This window comes from Alternaria burnsii, assembly GCF_013036055.1.
Source record: "Alternaria burnsii strain CBS107.38 chromosome Unknown 750, whole genome shotgun sequence".
Classification (NCBI taxonomy): domain Eukaryota; kingdom Fungi; phylum Ascomycota; class Dothideomycetes; order Pleosporales; family Pleosporaceae; genus Alternaria; species Alternaria burnsii.
The window spans coordinates 3,221,414-3,237,121 of NW_024066108.1; the positions used below are offsets into that span (position 1 = coordinate 3,221,414).

The following is a 15,708-nucleotide window of genomic DNA, read 5'->3' on the forward strand; positions in this document are numbered from 1 at the left end:
TCCCCCCACATTTGTGTGTCATTTGTAATGTTTACAACCTTCTAAGATTAGTCTCGAAAAGTATAGATGTCGATCAATTCACAAAACGCCACTGAGGCCTTTTCGTACAGCCAAAAATACGCCTATGTCTGCGTTGGCTCGTTTGCATGGCAGACCTTGTGCTGCTGTGTGATTGGCCTTTCAACAGCCAATGACCGTTGCCGTACACATCAGGCCTCCAGACCCAGAGGCACATTTCCCATTCTCGCTGGTCTCTTAGCGACATGCTCGGAGTCCGAGGCTTCTTCCGCCGAGCTGCAGGTGGCTCGGTCGCTGTCCCCCGTACTACCTAGGTGTCAAACTCGTCTCGTATCAACAATTTCGCATTCAATTCCATCGCAAGATTCATCACACCCTCACTAGCGTAATTCTGCCAGACTTCGGATTACTCTCCTTGAGTGGAGAAATCGTACGTGCCACCGAATCAGGCTAGCGTTGGTTGCCATGGGACCAGCTGTCAATGACACCGACATGAGCAGCTTTGAGCCTCCCAGCAAGCGGCGCAAACTTCGAAAGGGCACGACAAGCTGTTGGGACTGCAAAAAGCGGAAAGTGAAATGCACATTCGATGCAACATCAGATACAGTATGTGTAGCTTGTCGTCGTCGAAACGCGCCATGTATTCGCCAGGACCAGCCGGATGAAGTCCTTCTTCAGGAGGACGACAGCAGCCCGTCATCAACACCGCTGCGTTCCGGCGATGGGGTCAACAGGACCTATCCAGCTCCTAGCCTCTCTTATGAACAACTTCTTGAGCGCCTGCGAAGAGCCGAAGCATTACTTGCGCGGTCAGAAGACCTAAGACACGACTCAGCAGCAATCGACTTTGTGCAACTTCCGACACCCGGCTCTGCTGTACTAACACCGGAACAAAACCCTCTGCAGGCAGAAGACGGTGAAAACATCTCGATCGGCCTACGTCAAACGTTTCCTGCTCAGCGAGACCTCGATCTCCTGTGCAGATCGGACCGCAACGCGACCTTGTATAGCTACAAATGTCTCACGGGATCCAGCAACCTCTTAGAGCACGAATCATTCGACATTGTCGACGAATTGGCCACGGTCCCCGACGCCTCTACTACACCCCCAGTTCTTATGGCCAGGCATATGCTTATCCTAGCCCTCATGCTGCAGTACTTCCGGTGTAACGGAGCCGATCGCCTATCTGGAGACCCGAATGCTCTCGCTGTGCGCATGGTGGATACGGCCGTTCGCATGGTCATCACCAACGATCAACTAGTAGGCTGTATCGAAGGGCTGGAATGTATAATATACGAAGCCATTTTCCAATCCAACGCCGGCAACCTTCGGCGATCGTGGATAGCTTTCAGAAGAGCCATGGTATTTGCGCAGTTGATGAGGTTGGATACACCCAACCCTCCACCGATCAGTTTCTTAGAAAATAAGCATAGGGTGGGTCCAAAATTCCTATGGTTTCGAATTGTTCATATGGACAGCTATCTAAGCCTGATGCTCGGTCTGCCCCATGGAGGCCAGACTACGAACATGGAGATCCCTGTCCCTGGAGAGAGCCTGAGCTGCAAAATCGATCGAGCACATACACTCATCGCACGTGGTATCGTTGACCGCAACCGAGGAGATCCGCATCAAAACATCGAGGCTACCCGCAAACTGGATCGCGACCTCCAGAACGTGACAAAATCCCTTCCTGACAAATACTGGCTTGCACCAAGTTTCACTAGACTGCAACCAAGCACTAAAGAAGCCTTTGAAGAGCTCATGCGGCTTCGAGATCAGCTTTACCAGTACAATTTGCTTCATCTTCTGCACCTGCCTTTCCTCTTACATTGCGGCAAGGATTCAGATTTTCATATGTACGCCAAGATAACCTGTATCAATGCGGCCAGAGACGTTCTTACAAGATTTGTCGCGTTCCAAAATTTTCGACCAATCTCGACCCAGTCTTGTCACACAGCCGACTTCTTCGCGCTCATGGCCGGCATGACGATTCTGATCGCGCACATAGACAGCTGTCGCTGGAAAGATCATAGTTTTCTAGTACATCAACGACCCGGTGACCGCGCCATGGTCGAGCAGCTTATCGAAAAATTGGAACTGGTTTCGACGCAGACGAACGAACCCCTCACAAGCAAAAGTGCTGAGCAGCTTCGGAGCTTGCTCGAGATCGAAAGCGACGCTGCACGTGGGTCGAGTCATACTGGTGAGAGCACTGTCGATCGGCTTGAGGAGGGCTGCGGCGAGCAGTTTCAGCTCTCGATACCATATTTTGGAATTATCAAGATTTGTACAAAAGGCATCACGAAAGAGGGGCCGAGTCAGCAGGCTCCTGGTGCTGACATGCTTTTTGGCCCGTCGTCCTCAAACCTGATGGCTGTCGAGAATAATGTCTTTTCCACCTTTGGTCCGGACATTAGCGATAATATATCATCTGACCTCCTTGCAGCACAGCCCAACACACAGAACTTTCAGACCCTGCAGTCTGGATTGACATCCTCTGATGCGATCTTCAATACGCCACAACACTATCCTGGACTGACCGCAGGAACGAATGACTGGACGTTTCAGGGTGTAGATGCGGCGTTCTTTGATTCGTTGATGAAGGGAGTGGGTGATTGGGAAGAGACACTACTGGGAATCTGATTGCCTCTATCAATGATCGTGTCTGTGACACATGTTCCACATTTGCTTCTACGTGGAGAGGGATTATGATAGTATAAGTGCCACGTGTTCAATCATCATCCTCGGCGACAGTGCGCTGGCTTTCTAGGTGGTTTGCTTAAAAACCAAAACCGTTGAAACAATAAGAGGTCGACGGACAATGGTTTGATTGACCAAAACGTCGGAGCTGTACTCAAAGATATACTTCGTCTACGCATTGCACTTCAACCGAATGAAGTATTCATTTGCCTCTAGTCATGCTGCGCCTTGTCCAACAGCTCTTTCAATATCTTTGCCGTGCTCCTCATACCTTGCAGCGCATTCTCATCCGGCCCTTGCCCTGGTGTCCATGTCGCGTGCGCAAAGTCAATCATCTTGACTTCGGCCAATTTAGGCAGAGTCTCTTCATCGTCTTCATCCTCGTCTTCCGGATGTGCAGATCGTAGCTTCTGCTTGGTGTTTGCATACTCGTCTACATCACCCTCATATACCAGTAGTATGCTTGCGCTGTACATCCTGCTCTCTTTGCTTTCAAAAACCTCTTGGATGTCCTTGACCTCTCCCAGAAAGTAGGCGAGCACCTCCCTCGCCCGATCGAGCTCTGCTTCTGACTTTGCACCAGGGAAGATGTAGTCTGTGAAGCCTTCACTCACGTTCTCAGCGCTGAATTTACGTCCATACATCTTGTTGTACACCCAGTATCCGCCTTCCTTGTCCGTTTCCACATACTCCTTCAGGTCTTCGGGGATGTCGGGTACATCACTACCCTTGTACGTGCGCATACCCGCTATCCTAAACCCTAGACTGCCGCTTGTGGTCTCCTTGCTTACGGCATCAAGACGCGCTCTTTTCTCTGGCTTCGCAGCCTCATCCCACAGCTGCGCGCCAAGCTTCAGATCCAGAACATTCGGTTTCTTGAACCCATGTGTAATATTCTCTAGCACGATGTGAAGATCTGTAGCGAGTTTCTTGCCATGCAAACGCTCAATTGTACCGTCGGCCGTTTGTATGGTGCCGCTTTCGACCGACTCGGTAGCGGCGGCTTGGTCGGCTGAGAGGGAGAGTTGGCCCATGAAGGTGGGGAGGTGACGCGCGAGGTCCGGATGTTCGGTGAGGGACTCGTAGAAGTTGATCTCTGCAAGGGTGCAGGGCTTTACTACTACACCACCAGACTCGTCGCTGAGGACACCATCGCTGGGTTGTGGTGTTAGTATGGGCGGGGAGGCTGACAGGCGGCAGGCAACAAGGCACTTACTGACCAGCAGCAGCACTGCCATATGCTTTCAGGTTAGACGCGTCATATGCTTTGGTTGCCATGGTTTTCGGATTGTATAGCGAGTCTTGCTATGTTGTGAACGTGTTCGTACGCGTGGTTGGTGTTCAGGTGGAAGATACATGGTATGCAGGCTGTAAGCCCCACGACATGGGTTTCAGGGTCCTTTGCGAGTCAGCCAATGCCGTCATCCAGGGTATCACGATTCGCGCTAATCCAGCACAATCCATTGGTTTTGTACGACTTCAAGATTATGTGTTATGCCATCCAGATTTTGTTCTTATTATTCCCCATTTAGAGGCCCATCATGAAAGTTACTGCAACAGATACCATCGCTGCATACCTTGACCGATTGTCCTTCATCGCCGCTAGCAAGAACCACCATCTCACCTTGACTTAGTCTTCAATGCGCAAAAATCAAATTACTGGGCATGGACTCACCGTAAAAGCGAGTGAGAGTACGAGATACTCGGAATCGGAAGTTGCGACGGCCAGTCTTGGGCATTCGTGCGCTCTTACCTCAAGATGCAAACGCAGTTACCCACCATCTCGAAGGCACTGTTTGTTGTCGCCTCACCACGGCATCAACTCTCTACACACGATCCTTGCCCATTGCACCCCTTTCTCCTCTCTAAGCACATCAATTCCATCTTTTCCAATACCCAGTGCAGAAAGCAGCAGATATGGCGACCGCGATCACAGCACCTATTGTGCATGCAGGACCTACCAATGAAGCCTCTAGCAACAGTACTGCTACCTCTGCCATTGAAGACCATCCAGATGGTGCAGAGATTCGTCGTCAAGTACGTTTACCAGTCTCCGATCTTTTGGTCAGTCATGCGGTCACACTAATCTCCCTCCAAGGTGGAGTTCTACTTCTCCGACGAAAACCTTCCCACAGACAAACACCTACTACAGTGCTGTGGTGGACGCGAGAATCTCCCCGTCTCGATCAGTCGCATTCGCGGTTTCCAGAGAATGCGCCAATACAAGCCCAAGACCCTCGTTACTGCAGCTCTCCGCTTGAGCGCCTTTCTGGAAGTGTCTGCTGACGGAAAGACCATCAAGCGTAAGGTACCTTTGACTGGAAAGAATATCCTCGATCCAGATTACTTCGATACCGAAGATGACGACGATATTGCTTACGCCCCAGGTTCTCGAAAGGCGAAAGCGCAGCGGCCGGCTCAGTATCCAGTACCACTACTGCCCCAAACAAAGGCAAAGTATCCCGAAGGGGTGTCTAAGAATATGCTCAAAGCTACTGGGTTCGAGAAGGCCTACATTGAGCCTGTTCTCACCCCTGTGGAAGCTGCCGAGGAAGAAGAGATGTACGCTCTGACCAAACCGTTTGTCGAACGTATCGAGATCGCCATCCAGCGCTTCAAGCAGAAGCGTCGCATGCATGAAATGTATGCACATGTCTTCAACAAGCTCATGCGCTTCGGCGGAGTAGAGTCTGGTCCTCGCATGTATCAAGGGCTTTCCAAGCACGAGATGAATGAGATGGGTCCTGAGGAACTTGCAAGGGCTCTCGCTGTCCACAATGTACCCTGGGACCGCTCTAATGAGAACAAGTGGGTCGTAGATTTTGTAGCTCTCTGCAAAGCCTTCCTGTAGGTTCATCTTACCCTTTGCTCCACTGACACGATACTGACTGGAACAGATCATCTTGGTATCCCGCCCACTATGGCTATGCGTCGTATGCTATCAAGAATGCTTGCCAAGTTCCCCGCTCCTTCCTCGGGTATCTTCGCTTTCACCGTGTCTGTCCCGAGTTCGATGACCAGATGGCCACTGCACTTCAAATCTGCGATCAGGCTGAGCAGGAGCTTCCAAAAGTCAACTCTCTAGGTCTTGCCCTGCCCGGAGATTTCAACAAATCTGCTAGCGTCTTATTCGGTGGTGCCCAGGCTGGTATGTTTACTGGTAACAAGTCCTGGGCGGAGGATCTGAAGAAGGAAGGCCTGGCGGTTGTGGAAATTGGTATCCGGGACGAAGAAGCTAGGATCAAGTTCGGCACTGGCATCGCTGTTCTGGGTTCGGAGGCGCAATATGACATGTTTGAGTCTGGGCAGCTAAAAGTTCTCGGCAAGGACACTGCCTACCTTGAGGTCACTGCCATCAATCTTCCCGACAACGATACCAAGTCTGCATATGCAGAGCAGAGTGAGGCCTTCAAACATAAGCTTGGACAGCTTGGACCCCTCGGTAAGCTTTCCTGCAAGACCTGGCACACGGACGACTGCGACGACTACGATCTACCCAAGGATAAAACCAAGTACCCCAATGGTAAGCCACGGAAAGCTGGCAATGGCAAAGAGTACGAGTTTTGGATCGAGGAGAGCATTCTTGAGGACTGCTTCGTGGGCCTGAAGATGGATGCCACTATCCTGCTCCTTTCTGGTGGTCTCACCATTCTCGACGACATCAAGGAGACTATGTGTAGCTTCTACACTTGGATCCCAAACGAGCTGTGGATGGAGAGGAAGCCAAAGGAAGTGCGATGGTTGAAGAAGGGCTTGGGTCTCGACGAGGACGAGGACGAGGACGAGGTTGAGATCCTTGGAGGGAACAAAGCGAGCGCGGGTAAAGATGCTTCCGATGACGATTTTGACGACGAGTAGAAAAGTAGTCGAGGGACGAGCCGATGTGTTTTCGTGGCAGGACTTTGGTGAAACAGTAGTCCAGAATATCGTAGTCTGATCTCGTGCCGAGCCGCTTAGGACAATGGAAAATTGACAATGTTTTGGTTTGGGAAGTAAGATTTCAGAAGGGGAAAGTCACGATGTATTTCCAAACATGGTAAGATTTGCCGTGGACGCACGTATTCCAAGGTCAGCGGAAATTGCGTCCTCAGTGCGCGACAAGTTGCAACGATCGCGAAGGGGGTGTCTTCTTCCGCTTGCGCAGGCTGCCAGGACGCGCCTGTACGCTATGTTTGACAAGCGCCTGCGCCATATTCCCACGCCTCAGTTTCATACCAGCGTCCTGCAGGCCATTAACAAGGATAACATCGCAAAGATCAACTAAAGCATACAGTGTTGAGGCCGAAATATCCGATAACAATATCGCGCAACGAAGCAATGCCACGACTTACACCTGCGTCGGGGTTGACTCTTGGCCGGCAACGACTAAACATCACGAAGACACTTGGACGATATTTCAACACCACACCCAGTGCACGCCCTACGATATGGTAAGACGCGATACCCCGATATACGGACACTTCGGCGAGGGAGCCTATTGCCAACATCTTGGCAGAGACACATGCCATGGCTTTCGTTGGTTTGCCAAGGCCACGCCGCCGGATGATGTGCGTGGATTCGTGACGCGGTCCTCCCACAAGCAACCCAGAGAGTAAAAGAGGGAAGTAGGCCTGCGTACTGTACTACACATGCCAGAGGCAGGTACGCGTATGGCGGGTGAATATTGGCTGCACAAACGGATCGCATGGTGCAGTGCACCGGTTTACCCGTTCCTGTCTCGCATAAAAGACTGATCTGTCGCAAGTTACCCGGCTGTACCTAGCCAACGCATGTGAGACGAGATGGGGACGTGGGAGAGGATGACAAGGAAAAGGGACGCGCAGCAAAGGTTGATTGCTACACGCGCGTGCGGAGTGGAAAGGGCAAGGGACTGCCAAGAGCCTTGAGTGCTCTTAGCAAGCGGAGAACGCAGGTGGGCTGCTGGGTAAAACGTGCGTTACCGCCGTCGGGCTTTTGATTTCTGGCTTCGCCTTTTCCCGCTGGGTTTGTTTTCTGGCTATTCGACTATGCGCCTTTGCGACGAGGGTGCTGCTTTACAACGACGTTGTGGTGTTTGCTCCATTACTGCGACTAGGATATGAGTGACAAAGGTTCGGTATTGCGAAAGAGCGAAAACTATCACTGCTGCGGGTTGTTGTGATCGACAAACGATTTTGGGTCAGAATTTAAAAAGAGGTGGACCAGAGCGGAGCGGAACGTGTCTGCTAGGATGCAAGTTACGAGCGCCGCCTTGGAAGCGCGATCAATCATGGGTTTGCCGAACCGGGCTCAACATGGTATGTTCGTCTCCAGTTTTCGCGACTAGATAACATGGCACAACATGGCGGCTGACTTTCATGACAGCGCAAAACTTCCTGAATCCTTACATATATGACCCGTCTTACCCTCTCGCCATAACAGGGGCGATTCTCGTACTGTTGGTCTCTGCATATTCTCTTTACCAGTACATCCGCCTCAAGGCGTATTTCTTCTGGGCAGCCATCATCGCCATTGTCATGCTCGACCTGGGTTTCATATGCCGTCTGGTATCTGCCTATGACGAGCACAGAGAGTCACCCTTCCTTGCCTCCTGGCTCATGATCCTGCTCGCGCCCAGTTTCCTCGCTGCAGCGTGTTATACTGCATTCAGTCGTGTTGTGTGGTTTTCCTGCCCAACCTACGCACTCAACTTCAAGACGCTGTGGTGCTTTCCCAGATACATCACCGCCACTTTTGTGTCCTTTGACCTTTTCAGCTTCATCATTCAACTTGTGGGCGCGAGTCAAATCAGCCGGCAATACGACCGAGATACGCAAGGGAACCGTACTATCGCTTCGTCGGAACGGCAAGCACTACCTGGCAGGATCATCCTCATTTTGGGGCTGGTGCTGCAGGTGCTGTGTTTCCTCAGTTTTTCCATCATCAGTATGCGGTACTTTTACATTAGCCGGCACTGGGCTGCTCATGACTTGGGAGATCTGCACCTTTGGCGCAAGTTGGGATATACGATAAACCTCTCCTCGGTCCTGATCGCCTTACGAGCGCTCTACCGTACTATCGAGATACCCCATGATCGCAACTATGGGTTGTTGTACCTGCAGAGCCACGAATGGTGCTTCTGGGTGTTTGACGCCGCCCCAGTACTCGCTGTGCTAGTTGTGTTTGCTGTGTGGCATCCGGGTCGTTATCTACCCAGAAGCTATACGGGATGCAAGTTGGACAAGGGCAGGGCTGTCAAAGAGAAGGATGAGATCAGTTCGATGAATGGGGGTAACGGTGGACATGGCACCGAGTTGAGAAACTTCAAACCTGAGGATTTCCAATCTGAGAGGGCTGCAACGAACGTATAGGAATTTGACATGAGACGGAAAGGGTTGCTGTTTATGATACCATTGCATTTAGCGGGATGGCGTTTTGAGGGTTCATCGGAATGATACCATGCTCAATGATACACCTGTATGCCTACCCCAATTAGATCTTTTGACCTGTGCTTCTTCGTAAACACTAGAGCTGTTCTTGTCAATCAACTCTTGTTCGCATCTCTGTGCTCCTTCTCATTAAAAACTTTCCTCGGTTCCTGAGAACGTACGCGCAACAAGATGCAGTCTATGACGCACAGCCCTGCATGGCTTGCTACCCGAGTCTCGAGCGGTGTTGCAGTTTCAGTCATCGTTGCCAGGGCCAGCTTCGAGATCTCTAGGATATCAGATGGAGTGCTTATACCCTCTAGAAGGGAGATGTTGGCCAGAAAGTGTTGTGTGTTCTCCTTCATATGTCAGGCTGATAGTGCATCCTGAACTTCTTGTTCGCGCGATCAGCCGCTCTTGTCTGGAACTGCTCCGCGTTGAGTTCAAACACAAGTGGCTTCATGGGAGTCTTCCCATCTTGCTCGAGAAGCGGCACCTCAAACCGGAGGATCGTGTGCTCTTTGGGGACAGCTAAATTTGTCAGATACTTACCACTTACCTAAGTCTTGCTTGCTAGACTTACATTTCACAGAGTTGTTCTTGGTGATGATCTCGAATGTGAACCTTGTGTCACGAACGATGATACCCTCCAAGCCTACGCGACTTACACATCGGCTTCGCACTACAGTCACGAGCGCGCCGTGCATGTCAGCAGTCGCAAGCAGTTGTCCACTCGAATTCGGCGTGACAAGGACACTCCGCGCAGTATCGCTCAGGCCTAGCACGTCCCTCATGTAGCCAGCCCACAAGTTGTGCAACCCCTCATAGAGGGCGTAGTTTTGCTGCTCCTTGGGAATTTCGTTCAGGCAGAGTGCACGCTTTTTCGCAGCGGACAGTGGACGAGGCTTGTTCTTGCTGCGCTTCCGAGCAGTCTGTTTGAGCTCGTTAAGGGCGCGACGGCGGACTGCGCGTGCAGAGGGTGTAGGCGAGGTTGCGCGAATGTGAAGGGGCCGCTTCAGCACGCGCTCGTGATAATGCGACTCTGCGGTCGAGGGGGAGAAGGCGCGGTGCAGCAGGGTTTGGGCGATGTGTGTGTCTCCGTATGCCATGCTGGCCGTAGGCTTGTCGCGACGAATTATTTCCAAGTCTTGCAAGTCTCGCTGGAAACTACGATGGCTAAAGTCGCAGCTCCTCGGAATGCATGAAGTTGGTCTTCTTGCCATGACGAGGAAGACGGCGGCGCTAGCGCGCACAAAAGCGGGCTAGACCGGTGGCTCGGCTATCGTTTTGTTCCGCTGCCTCCCACACAATTTCGAACAATTCGACCTCAGCTTCTCGACAACACCGCTAACCCGCAGCAACCGTCAAGATGAAGTACATGTACGTTTATCCCCGAGCACACGACTGTCAAACCGCCGCATCGCACGATTTTCCCGCTTCCGACCGGTCAATGGGCGCCTCGAAAGCAGATTCCACCACGGGCAAACATCAGAATCCAGGACTTTTGCTGACAAGTGCGAAACAGCCACTCTGAGGAAGAGCTCGCCATCCCCGAGGGCGTCAAGGTCACCATCAAGAACAGGAATGTTCTTGTTGAGGGTGAGTGCGCACGATAGAAGACGCATAAGGAATCCAACACTGACATCTCCAACAGGTCCCCGAGTAAGCCAATCGCGATAGCCTCGACCACCTCGAACCGATTCTTACACTCTACAGGGCAAGCTCACAAAGTCTCTCGGCCACTTGGCGGTCAGCTTCACGCACCCCAAGAAGAATGTCATCAAGATCGAGCTCCACCACGGCGCCCGCAAGAGCGTTGCTACTCTCCGAACTGTCCGCACCCTGATTGTACGTCGCGCGCATCCTCGAATTCCTACACTGGTAGACATGGAAGGACTGGGCTGACTGGGAATAGAACAACTTGATCATCGGTGTCACCAAGGGATACAAGTACAAGATGCGCTACGTATATGCCCAGTATGTTACACCAGCCGCACATCCCTCCCGAACCCGTCGCAGAGCATATCCCATCCGGCGCGGCTCTCCAGGCTCTCCGACAAATCAACGCAGGACTCCTGGTTGAGATGCTGGGAGCCTTGAATTGGATATGCTCATGCTGAGCGTCAGGCGCACATTGCTGGACATGACTAACATCACACCCAGTTTCCCCATCAACGTCAACCTGGAGAAGAACAAGGAGACCGACTGCTGGGAGGTGGAGATCCGAAACTTCATCGGCGAGAAGCTCGTACGAAGGGTTGTCATGAGGCCCGGTGTTGAGGTTGAGGCGTCGAAGAACCAGAAGGATCAGCTCGAGCTGTCCGGAAACGTAAGAACTGCGGTGCAACAACCATTTCAACCAATGCTAACATCATCCAGTCGCTCGAGGACGTCTCCCAAGGTGCCGCCGACATTCAGCAAATCTGCAAGGTCCGCAACAAGGATATCCGAAAGTTCTTGGACGGTCTGTACGTGTCGGAGCGCGGCAACATCGTCGAGGACGCGTAAACGGTTCTTGGGAGTACGGGTTTCTTTACGGGCAATGAGCATCTATGAACTTCTCTGCATCATATGCGGTTGGCGCCTGGGGGTCTAAGATCAAAAACGATGTTCAAACAATACCACCATGACTTGATGGAATCGCGCCGGCACATTCACGATGAAGTGTGAGGTGATGAGAAGTCAATAAGATCAGTACTTGCCAAGAGACATGAACGATCTGAACTTCAACACCACGGCGAGCTTCGGCTTATCATGCACTTGGTGACGAATCAATCTGTGCTGGATGCTCATCTCAGAACCCCTAGCCTCTTTCCAGTGCTTTGCCTGTGCAAACAACATGCCCCACATTTTGAACTCAGGATGGGTGTGATGACCGTTGTAACTACCCCTTGATATACACGTACCGATAAGCACATCCTTCCTTCTTTTGGCAGCTGGACAGTCCGCGGATGTGATGTTTACACATGACGTACACGGCGGCTCGTCGTGCCTGAACCCCGCATCGTGGCTCGTTGCAGTATCTACCACCGGGATAATGATGAAGCTATCGCCGCAAAGCCCGACCTTGACGGCTATGTACTCGATTGGGAAGTATGTGGTGCAGACACGGAGAAAATGCCGTCGTTGCAGAGTATATGAAGTGCGTGCCGCCTTACCATGTGGTGATTCATTCACGCCTCTCTGTTGCTCGCCCCACCACAGCCTTGCGAAACCCAAGTACCCCACTAAACACCAATCCGCAAGCGATCCACTGATTTGCGACCATGCCGGATAAGCTCGATGTGCAGGGTCTCCTCCAGGAGTCCAAGGCTGAATACAAACGCCTAGGAAAGAGTGGCCTGAAGGTCTCAGTACCTATCCTGGGTGCCATGAGCATTGGTTCCTCTAAATGGCAGCCCTGGGTCATTGAAGAAGAAGAGTCGCTACCGCTACTGAAAGCTGCGTACGATCGCGGTCTTACGACTTGGGATACCGGTATGTCCGATAGGCTGTCCGCTCGTTTGCCGTAGTTCACTGATATCTTGCAAAGCCAATGTCTATTCCAATGGCGTCTCCGAAGAGCTCGTTGGCAAAGCAATCAAGAAGTACGACTTGCCTCGTGAGAAGCTCGTCATCCTCACGAAGTGCTTTGGTTACGTTGGCGAAGATCCAGGTCTACGTACGATCCAGTATGGCACGGAGCTGCCTCAGTTGAAAGACTATGTGAATCAAGGTGGTCTGTCACGGCAAGCAATCTTCAACGCCGTCAATGCATCGCTCAAGCGTCTCGATTTGGAGTATATCGATCTTCTACAAATCCATCGCTACGATCCAAATACACCTCTCGAGGAAACCATGGAGGCGCTGCACGATCTGGTCAAGAGTGGAAAAGTCAGGTACATCGGTGCCAGCTCCATGTGGGCAGTCCAGTTTGCGCAAATGCAGTTTACTGCCGAGAAGAATGGTTGGACCAAATTCATCAGCATGCAGAACCATTACAACCTGCTGTATCGCGAGGAAGAGCGTGAGATGAATCGATTCTGTAATGACACTGGCGTTGGTCTTATTCCGGTATGCTACCCTTTTCGAGCATCAAGTCATTCCTTCACTAACCGCCGATAGTGGGCACCACTATGCCGTGGCCATCTCGCTCGCCCTCCGTCGGCATTCGGCTCGACCACTCGTTCAGAAGGGGAACAGAAGGCTGGCAATCAGACCTCTGGTAACAACGAGCGTGACAAGAAGATCATCGGCCGTGTCGAAGAGATCGCAAAGAAGCATGACTGGAAGATGAGCCATGTTGCGCTAGCATGGATCAACAAGCGTGTTGCGAGTCCCATTATCGGTTTCTCCAGTGTAGACAGGATGGATGAGGCACTTGCAGCAAGGGGCAAAGAGTTGACTGAAGAAGAGGAGAAGTACCTCGAAGAGCTTTACGAGCCCGTTAAGATTGTTGGACATTCATAGAGAAGCCACGCGATGAGCTCTGAACGAGTACACGCAAGTGACTAGCAAGACAATGATGCACACTACTACACGAGATGTTGAGCTATTCCAATCTTCCATGTTGCTTTTTCAAGTTGACTCATTTTAGAGTTGAATGTTCGGCTGCATGCGCCTCATGTACGCCGCCTCATATGGTCTTGCGAGGGGCGGATAGTCCAGTCGGATGTTGGCATGTACCTCCGCGTGGACCATGAGCCCTTGCAGTAATCAAGTGGACCTCTGATACACTCGGTCCGCGTTAGGGCCCGAAGCTGAGATGATACGCGTCGATGCGCGCTTTGTCAATGTCGCCGAGCGCAATGACGTCGGTCACGCGATCTATCTCACCACCGTACCTGATCTTCCGAAACAGCCGTACAACGAAAGCAGATAGCTGGAGTTGGCGAAGTGCGAAGAAGGAGGCTCAATTGCTAGCTTTCAAAGTATATCTTGTGCTGTGAGCCAATGCTACCTGGTGTACACGCATGCTTCGTCCGTTGGCGTTTGTTCCTTCCCCGCATTCTGGGCGATGCTCCCCTTCCCCGCATTGGCTCGACCATTCACGTCTCACGCCGGTTCGATTGGACCACAATGTGGTGATCGATCAAGTGACCGTCTCCTGTGCCTGCCGGCGACAGACTGTGCCCCTCATAAGCTGCGCCCTCCCTCCCTTCTTGCTCTTCCCCACAGCCTCCACTGTGCTTCAGACTCTCACCCCTTATCCATAGCTCTAAGCAATCCCCATACAGCTTCCCAAGCTCTTTCATCATCTACAACCCTTCCCAATCTCCCAGTAGTCAGCTGCAACTGCATACCACCACAATGGCCGCAGAGACAGAAAACACGCTTCAGAAGGTCGACTCTTTGACTGACCACCAAGATGGCGCCGCTAAGAAGGGCCACCGCAGAGTCAGCTCCATGGCTGCTGACGTCTACCGGATCGAGGATCTAGGTGAGTGTTCCTATGACAATGGCCCAGATGAGGGGTCGTGCGTGAGGGGCAGGCGAGCTGACAGGAGCACAGAAAAGGAAGGCAAGAAGATTGAGATCGCAATCGAAACCCAGAAGCTGAATTGGTAAGTGATCCTCCTGTTTCGTTGATAAGAACCATCCGACAACAACGCCCAGCAGCTCATCATCATCCGGATGGCCCGGGTCAGCCCTGATACCTTGCATCGTACTAACACAATACCTCTAGGAAGCTGAACAAGTCACCATCCACTGTCGAAGACCCATCAGTCTTGAAAATGCCACTCACTGAGCCCAAGCTCAAGTCCATCGCCCTGCACTTCCCGCTAGGCCTAGAAGTCACTGCACGGAATATGAAAGGTGTCACCATCAAGGATGCACTAGATGCCATCCACAAGCAGTTCAAGAAGCGCGTAAGTATCCCCATTCATTGCATCTTACCATCGAGCATCGTTGGCGATCCTCTCATACCCCGCACCATCTAGGGTTACCGTGTGTGGAAGCATAGCTGACCCCCTCCTGTAGGCAGACGACGAGTTCGAAAAGCCGTACCTCATGGGCTTCGAGTGGGACCCAGAAGAGTGCTACACCCGCTTTATCGTCCACCAGTCGGCCGTCCCGACGGTAAAGAACGAGTTCGGCTCAAGCAAGAAGAAGAAGAAGAACAAGGCTGAGGGCGAGGAGGGTTCCTAAATGAACGACTCGCCCCCTTCCCTGACTTCGACTTTTACACACAGCCCCAGTCATACTTCTGTGCTTCGGCAACGGTATGTGCGGGGCATGGATATGCACTCGGGTGCTGGTCAATCTTCATATCGATATGGGAAGAGCGAGCGTGTCTGCTGTGATGGCGTGGCTGGTGTACTGTATGCCTGCATTGGCAGACGGTGTACTTGCTGTGGCTATGGAGTGGTGGATATGCGTCGTGGAACCGTTCGCGGGATGCTCGCTGGAAAGGTAGTATCTGCTCATGTATGCTCTCGGGCACTCTTTCGGGTTGCTGGAAAGCACCCAACATAATGAGAAGACCTGACTATCGTGAATGATCCTTTTGAATCTTGCTATGGTGTTGTTGTGAAGCTTCTGACGTTGGCTGGGGACCCACCCCACTACGGGCAGCTCTCCACCACGCTGCCTGTAAGCGAAGGCACGTTGCGGGTTCCCGCGG

The 15,708-nt window shown here is 52.1% G+C and overlaps 8 protein-coding genes across 8 annotated transcripts; 6 read left to right on the plus strand and 2 right to left on the minus strand.

The window, feature by feature from the left end:
* Positions 1–483: 483 nt before the first annotated feature.
* Positions 484–2,661, plus strand: GT037_002523 (uncharacterized protein; the record flags this gene model as incomplete). Its single annotated transcript, XM_038927570.1, has 1 exon — positions 484–2,661. One exon carries the CDS (start codon positions 484–486, stop codon positions 2,659–2,661), a length of 2,178 nt encoding a protein of 725 aa, XP_038790862.1.
* On the minus strand, positions 2,583–3,996 carry GT037_002524 (inositol hexaphosphate kinase 3; the record flags this gene model as incomplete). Its single annotated transcript, XM_038927571.1, has 3 exons — positions 2,583–2,683; positions 2,990–3,873; positions 3,935–3,996. The coding sequence occupies 3 exons, from the start codon at positions 3,994–3,996 to the stop codon at positions 2,583–2,585; spliced, it is 1,047 nt and encodes a 348-aa protein (XP_038790863.1).
* A 639-nt stretch (positions 3,997–4,635) lies between these two features.
* Positions 4,636–6,576, plus strand: GT037_002525 (uncharacterized protein; the record flags this gene model as incomplete). The annotated part of the gene is made up of 3 exons (XM_038927572.1): positions 4,636–4,755; positions 4,817–5,565; positions 5,616–6,576. The coding sequence occupies 3 exons, from the start codon at positions 4,636–4,638 to the stop codon at positions 6,574–6,576; spliced, it is 1,830 nt and encodes a 609-aa protein (XP_038790864.1).
* A 215-nt stretch (positions 6,577–6,791) lies between these two features.
* Positions 6,792–7,313, plus strand: GT037_002526 (uncharacterized protein; the record flags this gene model as incomplete). Its single annotated transcript, XM_038927573.1, has 1 exon — positions 6,792–7,313. A coding segment is annotated over one exon (522 nt), but the record flags the coding sequence as incomplete, so codon positions are not given.
* A 569-nt stretch (positions 7,314–7,882) lies between these two features.
* Positions 7,883–9,047, plus strand: GT037_002527 (rta1 like protein; the record flags this gene model as incomplete). The annotated part of the gene is made up of 2 exons (XM_038927574.1): positions 7,883–7,994; positions 8,062–9,047. Coding segments are annotated over 2 exons (1,098 nt in total), but the record flags the coding sequence as incomplete, so codon positions are not given.
* A 418-nt stretch (positions 9,048–9,465) lies between these two features.
* On the minus strand, positions 9,466–10,213 carry GT037_002528 (uncharacterized protein; the record flags this gene model as incomplete). Its single annotated transcript, XM_038927575.1, has 2 exons — positions 9,466–9,635; positions 9,688–10,213. The coding sequence occupies 2 exons, from the start codon at positions 10,211–10,213 to the stop codon at positions 9,466–9,468; spliced, it is 696 nt and encodes a 231-aa protein (XP_038790867.1).
* A 260-nt stretch (positions 10,214–10,473) lies between these two features.
* Positions 10,474–11,612, plus strand: GT037_002529 (ribosomal protein l6; the record flags this gene model as incomplete). Its single annotated transcript, XM_038927576.1, has 7 exons — positions 10,474–10,484; positions 10,630–10,703; positions 10,759–10,766; positions 10,821–10,952; positions 11,020–11,081; positions 11,268–11,433; positions 11,484–11,612. 7 exons carry the CDS (start codon positions 10,474–10,476, stop codon positions 11,610–11,612), a joined length of 582 nt encoding a protein of 193 aa, XP_038790868.1.
* Positions 11,613–12,370: 758 nt separating this feature from the next.
* Positions 12,371–15,233, plus strand: GT037_002530 (uncharacterized protein; the record flags this gene model as incomplete). The annotated part of the gene is made up of 7 exons (XM_038927577.1): positions 12,371–12,581; positions 12,637–13,157; positions 13,209–13,504; positions 14,300–14,523; positions 14,596–14,647; positions 14,770–14,953; positions 15,066–15,233. 7 exons carry the CDS (start codon positions 12,371–12,373, stop codon positions 15,231–15,233), a joined length of 1,656 nt encoding a protein of 551 aa, XP_038790869.1.
* Positions 15,234–15,708: the final 475 nt, after the last annotated feature.